We start from the raw sequence: 8,161 nt of genomic DNA on the forward strand, positions 1-8,161 counted from the left end.
GGCACACCCGGCACACAGCGTCCCTGGCAGCCCCTCACGGGGTGGTACCTGAAGGCATCCATCACCGTCCTGTATGCCTCGTTACGGTGCTTCATGCCCACTAAGCTGGTGGTCCACTGCTGTAGGACGCGCTTCTTCTCCACGACAATGGCATCAATCTCTGTGGTGGCCTGAAGAGGGGGTGGGACACAGACACTGCTGGTAGTGATGGCTTACAGAGAGACACGCTGGTGGTGCTGTCCGGTTGAATCTGCCAGGCCAGGTGCAGGCGAAGGGGTGGGGGGGCTTCTGCTCCTGCTGGCTCTGGAGGTGGGTCTTACCTCAGTCACTGCTTTCCTGAGAACCCGGGTGTCCTCAGCCTGGGACAAGTATTGGGCCTCATACAGGGCGATGTTTTCTTCCAGCTGGTGTGACCTTTCAGTGAGCTGGTCCACGAACAGGTCCTGAAAGAGAGAGAGCTGCCAGTAAGGGGCCGTCCGCAGCTGAGGTCAGTTCTCCACCAAGGCTGAGCACCTCGGGTGGAGGAGAGGGTTTCTCGGCGATGGGCTACCCGCTGGCTTACGGGGATACCTGCTTTTTCTTCTCCATCTCTGCACGCATCTTCTCCATCTCCGTCTTCTTCACCACCTGCTTCATGACCTGGATGTCATCACGCACGTCCTGGTCTATGTTCTGCATGTAGAAGAGGTGCAGAGACAGGCTCTCCATCTCTGTCTGCAGGGCCGCCACTGTGGAGAAGGGGCTTGCTCAGCACTGCCCATGTTAGGGCCTGGGACCCTTGGGCTAGCACTCTGCCCTGTGCCCTTCTTCATGGAGAAACTGGAGACTCTTGTAACCCTGGCTGCCTGGAACGAGTTATGTGGACCAGGCCTCCTGAACTGGCTACATGGACCAGGCCGCTGGAACTCACAGGGATCCTCCTGCTTCTGCTTCTCAGGGCTAGGATTATAGGAATGCACCACTACATCTAGACTAGGACTCTGTGTGTGTGTGTGTGTGTGTGTGTGTGCCTGTGTGTGTGTGCCTGTGTGTGTGTGTGCCTGTGTGTGTGCCTGTGTGTGTGCCTGTGTGTGTGTGTGCCTGTGTGTGTGTGTGTGTGTGTGTACCCACATGTGTTCAGTTGTATAGCAGTTAGAGATAGAGCCACTGGTTTCTTCTATCTCTATCTTACTGGCTTTTAAATAATCTTATTCTTTCTCTTCTTCTTCTTCTTCTTCCTCTTCCTCCTCTTCCTCCTCCTCCTCTTCTTCCTCCTCCCTCTTCCTCCTCTTCATGTGCATGGGTGCTTTGCCTGTGTGTGTGTGTGTGTGTGTGCACCACGTGCATGCCTGGTGGATTTGCAGATGGTTGTGAGCTGCCACGTGGGTGCTGGAAATGGAATCCATGCCCTCTGCAAGAACAGCCAATGCTCTTAACTGCTGAGCCACCTCTCAGCTCCTACCTTATTGTTTGATGAGATTTCTCACACAACCTGGAGCTGACTGATCTGGCAAGACTAGCTGGCCAGCAAGCCCTCAGGATCTTCCTGTCTCTCCAACCCAGCAATAAAATTACAAGTGGACCCCACCGTGCCCAGCTTAGGTTGGGTACCTGGCATCCAGACTCAGATCCTTATGCTTGGACAGACAGCACCCCATCCACTGAGCTGTATTCCCAGCCCCCGCATGGCCTGTAAACTGTAAACACTTACACTCTGCTGCTGAAGAATTGCTAATGGAGTCAGAGGGCTGAAAGGAGCAAGAATGTACTGAGCTGACTTCAGATGTGGTGGCACAGATCTGTCATCTCAGCACTTGGGAAGCAGAGGCAGGGGGGTCACAAGTTCTACACCAGCCAGAGCAACACACTGAGGCCACGTCTCTCCCCACACTCTCTCTCTGTATCTACATACATTCCACATCCACAAACCACCACAGCCTGCCTCCTAGTATACTGCAGAGACCTAGGCTTCCCCAGAATGGTGTTGGATAAGGCCTCACATCCGGCTCACAGGTTTCTCACCACTTGAGAGCAGGAGGCAGCTTAGGCAGGACAAGAAGGCCCTGCACAGACAGACCCTTGCTGGTGCAGCAGCAAGGTGGTACTGCCCCTCTGGCTGGTGTAGCTGCAGGGGTGGGGGCTGCTGCCTCTCAGAAGGGGTGTGTGTATGGGGACTGCTGCCCCTCAGTCTGGTGCAGCTGCAGGGGAGGTGCTGCTCCTCAGGCAAGGCATTCACAGTTCCAATGGATTCCCATAACCAAACTAACAGAGGATCACTGTGAGGCTGGAAAGATGAGGTCTGAAGGAAGCTACACTTCAGTCAACACTTGTTTGCTCCGGCTGAGGGTTGGTTAGCCCAGTGGTGAGCACCTGCTTAGCCTGTGTGTGGCCCTGGCTCCCCGCCCAACACTGCAAACACAGGTAAATATCGGCAGTTATAAGTAATATATAGATAGATTTTCACTGATAAATAACGTTTATCAGCAGTTGAGAGCAGAGGGTCTGGGTCCAGTTGTTCCCAGCACAAACGTGGCTGGTCACAAGCATCCTTCCTCCAGCTCCAAGGGACCCAAAGCCCTTTCCTCACCTAGGTGTGCACACAGTGCACATACATACAGGCAGGAAAAACACAGATACACAAGGCAGGTGTGGTGCACGTAGAAGGCAGAGGCAGGCAGATTTCCACTAGTGTAAGGCTACCCAGGAGTGCAGCGAGTGAGTTCCAGGCAGCCAGGGCTACACAGTAAGACCTTGTCTCAGAACAACAACAACAACACCCTGCCCATACTCTTACAAAAGAGAAATAAATCTAGAAATAAGAACATTTAACAAACAAGTAGGCAGACAGGAGCCAGCCAGCCAGCCAGACGAGAGATAGAAAGGTTTGTGTACTAGCACAGAACATTGCCTGTTCAAACGATGGGTCCACACAGAAAGCTGAACTGTGTGTTGGTTGTTGGGAGAGGGCCGTGCTGGAGTCAGGTGTCCTTGATGCAGCTTCAGCTTAAGGGAAAATGAAGTCTTAAATGGCACGGTGGGAAATCCCGTGGCACTGGAGCACACTCTGGCTCCAGTGCAGTGCAGTTTCTGGGGGAGGAGGCTGCAAGGAGGGAGCCTGGCTGGAGCTGGTTTGTGGCTTGTTGGGTCTCTCTGCAAAACCTGATGCTTCCCCTGCTTGCTGGGGGGTTTCCTTTGTTTCGGGTTTTAGCCATTTGCCTTCGAAGAGCCTGGGGCTGTCAGCACAGGGTGCCAGCTTTTCATCTGTGATGCCTGGAAGTGTTTCTTCTGTTCCTCCTGTCCCACCTTCTGTCTGCCTAACACACAGTGTTGAGGCGGTTGTAGGAGCCAGGAGTTCACTGGGCACCTCCTCCCCCACCCCCACCCTGTCTTTTTAGCTCTGAATTATTTGGGACAGTTTCTATCCAGGGAGCCTGTCTGTTTCAGTGCGGCTGTATGAGTTCCTTCTCCATATGAAGAGTGTGAGGAAGCAGGGCACGCTCGCCCTGAGGGCAGGTGCCACCTGACTGCCCTCCTAATGTGGCTTCTTTTAACCTCAAGGTCTTTAGAGAGGTTAACAAGATTTAGTGTGGTCACTGTGGTAGTCTTCCGATCCTCTGAAGAGCAGATCAGGACACAGAGGGGCGGCCACACACAATCTCAGGGGCCTCAGAGAATCCAGTCCTGACTGTCCTGTAAGGAGGTGAATTGTCGGGGGCTGGAGAGATGGCTCAGCGGCTAAGAGCACTGCTTGTTCTTCCAGAGGTCCTGAGTTCAATTCCCAGCAACTACATGGTGGTTCACAACCATCTGTAATGGGATCTGGCGCCCTCTTCTGGTGTGTCTGAAGACAGCTACAGTGTATTCATCATATATATAAAATAAATAAATAAAATATTAAAAAAAAAAAGGAGGTGAATTGTCTGTTGATGAAGCAGTCTTGTCTGGGACCTCAGTGTGGCAACCGGAGCAGGCTACCTCCCGCTCTGAGTGAGCAGGGGTATGTGTCACACACTTACCTAAGCGTGCCAACCAAGGTCAACTTGTCTTTGCCAGGTGAGTGACTGAGTCAATATTTCAATTATTCTTCTAAGTTTTCATTCCTTCAAGTATTAGTGAACATAAATTGATTTCAAACTTAAGTGCCCGGAACCCATTTTCCTCTTCCGGGGTGTTTGTCTATCGTTGGCTGGCTCATGAAAGTGATTTGAGTCCCCTTTGTCATAAAAACATGGTGGGCAGGGTTCTTGCACAAGTCTTCTCGGTCTATTGTATATCAAAGGGAAGATTAAGGGGTGGCCCAGCCCTTCAGGGAGCCCTTCAAGGGACAGAAGCCCGGCTGTTCCATGAGCCGTGGCAGATGGGAACCATGTAGCGTGATGCTTCCTCCAGCGCTGTGGCTATGGGGCCTCACAGCGGGCGGCTGGCAGGGCAGGGACCGTGGTGTGTGCCTGCAGCACGCTCTAAGGTCTATGATAACGGAACGTGGGGCTGCGGTTTCAGTGCTGCGCCCTTCCTTCGGTGCTTTCTTTTTGACTCGGAGGTAAGTAGAGAGAGGTTCTTGATATGGGTTGAATTCACGTCTCTCAATTGCTGGGAACCCAGTCCCTGGTGTGGCTGTGCAGTGAACGGGGATGAGGCACAGCACATGGGACATGCACAGGTCACAGGCCTCCGCCCTGGATGTGACGGATTAGTGCAGGGTGCCAGGCGCTTGAGATGTCAGTTGCCTGTCTCTGGTGCTCTCTGCCGTGCAGCCATTGGATGCACCATCACTAGACGCATGCTGCTCCCTGCATGTTGGACGCCTTCTTCTCCAGAATCACGTAACAGGTGGTTGGTGGGCTGCTTACTCGGCAGCATGAAGGCCCCCGGGTTTGATCCACAGTACCGTGTACTCCAGGTGTAGTGCGGCACAGGACACACAATACCAGCTCAGAGGAGAGTCAGATGTTCAACGTCACCCCACATAACAAGTCTGAACTACATGGCACACTGCCTCCAAAAATTAAAAAAATATATATAATAATAAAAAATAAAAACAAAACCCTGTTTATGACCAGTGTCACAGCAGATTCTGTTATAGGATATAACACCCAAACAGAACGGAAAGCCCAGAATTCTCACCTGCACTCTTCCGGGTTCAAAATACAGCGTGCCTGCAGAGCGACTGCTTTGTTTCATTTACTTTTGTTTTTCTTTTCTTTTCTTTCTATTATACTAGTAGTAACAGAGTTGAAAAAGAAAATTGGAAACATCAAAACACACAAAGACCAGGCGACCTCTGGCGGGCGCCAGGTGCAAGGGCTGCCGCTCTGTTTGGTGAAGGGGTGTGGCTTCAGTGGGGTTACGGTGCACGGCGAGGCCCATGTCACGTGACCCCAGGCTTCCTGGGCTCCTCTCCGCTGTCCCTCAGCACCTTTGTCTGCTGCTGTCCGGTTTGGGCCACTGCCTGATCCAGCTCTTGTGCCCAGCGGCATGGTCCCTCCCATTACTGGGTCCCACCCACCCGCTCCGCGTCCTCTGGATGGGACCATCATGGGCCCCTCTCTACACATCCAGTGTGGAGTCTCTACACTTGACCCTGTGGGTTTCAGCCTTTGCTGCTCTACCCAATGAACCGCACTGCAGGGCCTTTCTTTCCAAAAAGATAAGAAAAAAAAAAAAAAAAAAAAACAGGTGGCATCCCCTCCTGGACAAGTCATTGCTTTGCCAGTATCTTCAATGGCACACAAATTACTCAGGGGATAGGCCTGGCAGTGACGGCCCTGGGTCTCGGGGTTCACGGGGTGCCTTACACTTCTTTCGCTCCTCGTTGGCGGTTGTGCAGGTCTTATTGTAGAGGGCGCGGGCGTTCTGCAGCTCCTCCTCCTTCCTTCTCCGCTCGCAGGCGGCCAGGGAGTGGCGGTCATGGCTCTTCTCCAGCTGCATCTGCAGGCGGGCCAGGTGCTGCTGGACCCCGTAGAGGTTCACGCCCAGCTCCTGCCTCTGGATCCGGGTTTGCTTGGTGGCTACATCCTGTATCAGAGAGGGAGACAGGGTCGAGGCAGGTTCATGGGTGCCCATCAGGCTGGGAGGAAGACAGGAACCCGGACGCACCAGCTCTTGGATGTCCAACTTCAGCTTGTCCATCTGCCGGTGGAGGTAGCTCTTCAGGGCCTCCTGGAATCTGATCATCAGGGGCTAAGGCAACAGAAAACCACACGCAGTCAGATCCTTTTACATCCAATGCGGCAGGGCTCGGCCGAGTGGGTCAGTACTTGCTGTCTGTCTGTCTGTCTGTCTATCTGTCTCTCTCTCTCTCTCTTCTCTCTCTCTCCTCTCTCTCTCTTTTTCTCTCTCTCTCTCCCTCCTTCCCTCCCTCCCTTGCTCTCGCTCTGACCCGTCTCAGTCTGTCTGTTTCTGTGGGGGTGGATTGGAGCCACAGATGGTTTCCCAACCAAGTCTCCTTTTTTTCCCCATTAATATTTACTTACTTTACATCTCAATTGCAGGCCCCCCTCTCCTCCTAGTTCCCTCTCCCATGGCCTCCCCTCTCATCCCCCCCCTCACCTTTAAGAAAGGGGAGGTCCCCCCAAGGGTACCAACCCACCCTGGCACTTCACGTCACTCTAAGACTAGGTACATTCTCTCCCACTGAGGTCAGGCAAGACAACCCAGTTAAGAGAACAGGATCCACAGGCAGGCAACAGAGCCAGGGTAAACCCCTGCTCCAACTGTTGGGGGACCCTGCAGGCAACCAAGTGGAAGCCACAAATCCTAGGCCAGCTCTTAGGCCCACACCAGACAGTGCAGAGATTTGGATGAAGGCTGTGGCTGCTGAGGGGTCAGCCCAGATTCGCCAGGGACAGTAAGGCTGATGACAAGCAGCAGCCATTGTGCTCGTGTTAAGTGAGGGTTCAGGGGATTTTCCCAGTATGCCCTGAGCTCCTTCTGAGCTCCCGGGAGCACTGCAGTTCTCCAAATGTGTTGCTAAAATCAAGTAATCAAGTCTGCCTTTCTCCTGTGCTGTGGGTCTGGACCCAGGACCCTCAGTGTGGATGACAAGAGAGGGTGAGGCTATCCCCGCTTCTTTCAAGTATCTTGCATGGTTTAGACAGTTTTATTTGTCAAAACAGGGGTCAGAAATTTGGTTCAACGTCCTATATGGCCCAGGTCCCTCACAGAGGACTATCAGTCCTCAAAAAAACAAAACAAAGCAAAAACAAGCCAAAAAAAAAAAAAAAAAAAAAAAAAAAAAAAAAAAAAAAAAAAAAAAAAAAAACCAGTAGAGTCAAGGTTGGTTTTGATTTTGCATGGTCAATTTGACACAACTGCAATCATCTGAGAAGAGGGAACCTTACTGAGAAAATGCCCCCATTAGACTGGCCTAGAGGCAAGACTGTGGGACATTGTTTTATTGACCACTGATGGGGGCAGGGTGGGGCCCTCTGTGGGTGGCGCCAATCCTAGGCTAGTGGTCCTGGCCTCTATAAGAAAGCAAACTGAGTAAGCCCGTGAGCAGCCCCCTCCATGGCCTCTGCATCAGCTCCTGCCTCGTGGTTCCTACCCTGAATTGTAACTATCAACAGAAACAAACTTTCCTCCTCAGGTCAAGGTGCTTATCTCCTGGACAGAAAATAAAGGAAGGCAGCCAGGAAACAAAGCAGGAGGGCTAGCATCAGAAGGTTGGTCGAGGACAGAAAGAGCCCACGTGATTCCCGCCCCCACCACACCCCCTAATGGGGTGAAAGCAGAACCCCAGGGAGTTTTCTCACGTGGTCTGGGTCCAGCACCATCAGTTGGGTGCCTTCCTCCTCTGCTTCATCACTCCCTTCAGACACTGCTCTCTCCAGCAGGGCCTCGGGGCTGAGGGTCTGGACCTGGTCTAGGAACTGTATCCGGGTTTCTTCATGGGCTCTCGAAGCTGTCTGCACTGCAGTGGTCAGGGAGAGACAGCAAAAGTCACCAAGCCTTGGTTGTTATGCTCTGGGGGCCTGGGCATCAAGGCTAGTCCTGCTCTCACTGGGCATACTGGGAATGAGCGAGGAGAGCGCCTTCCAGTGGCAGGTTCTCAGGCTTGCCTGTGGTATCAACCACTGCTGACTCAAGACATCCCACAGAACCAGCCACATCCTAGCAGTGGATGGGGACTCGGGTGAACGGTGGAAAGAAAGGGGGCTCTTTACTGTGGGGCTTTTGGGTT

The 8,161-nt window shown here is 52.8% G+C and overlaps 1 protein-coding gene across 2 annotated transcripts in view; it reads right to left on the bottom strand.

Annotated features, from left to right (window-relative positions):
* Positions 1 to 8,161, bottom strand: part of Ccdc40 (coiled-coil domain 40 molecular ruler complex subunit) — a 39,924-nt gene that overhangs the window by 23,910 nt on the left and 7,853 nt on the right. For both annotated transcript variants that reach the window (XM_076935367.1, XM_076935366.1), the window contains exons 5-10: positions 7,734 to 7,891; positions 6,076 to 6,159; positions 5,775 to 5,994; positions 571 to 728; positions 321 to 443; positions 49 to 170 (exon numbers count right to left, since the gene is read on the bottom strand). In XM_076935367.1, coding sequence (XP_076791482.1) covers positions 49 to 170; positions 321 to 443; positions 571 to 728; positions 5,775 to 5,994; positions 6,076 to 6,159; positions 7,734 to 7,891 — 865 coding nt within the window. The remainder of the gene's footprint in view (positions 1 to 48; positions 171 to 320; positions 444 to 570; positions 729 to 5,774; positions 5,995 to 6,075; positions 6,160 to 7,733; positions 7,892 to 8,161) is intronic.

This window comes from Arvicanthis niloticus, chromosome 6 (assembly GCF_011762505.2).
Source record: "Arvicanthis niloticus isolate mArvNil1 chromosome 6, mArvNil1.pat.X, whole genome shotgun sequence".
Classification (NCBI taxonomy): domain Eukaryota; kingdom Metazoa; phylum Chordata; class Mammalia; order Rodentia; family Muridae; genus Arvicanthis; species Arvicanthis niloticus.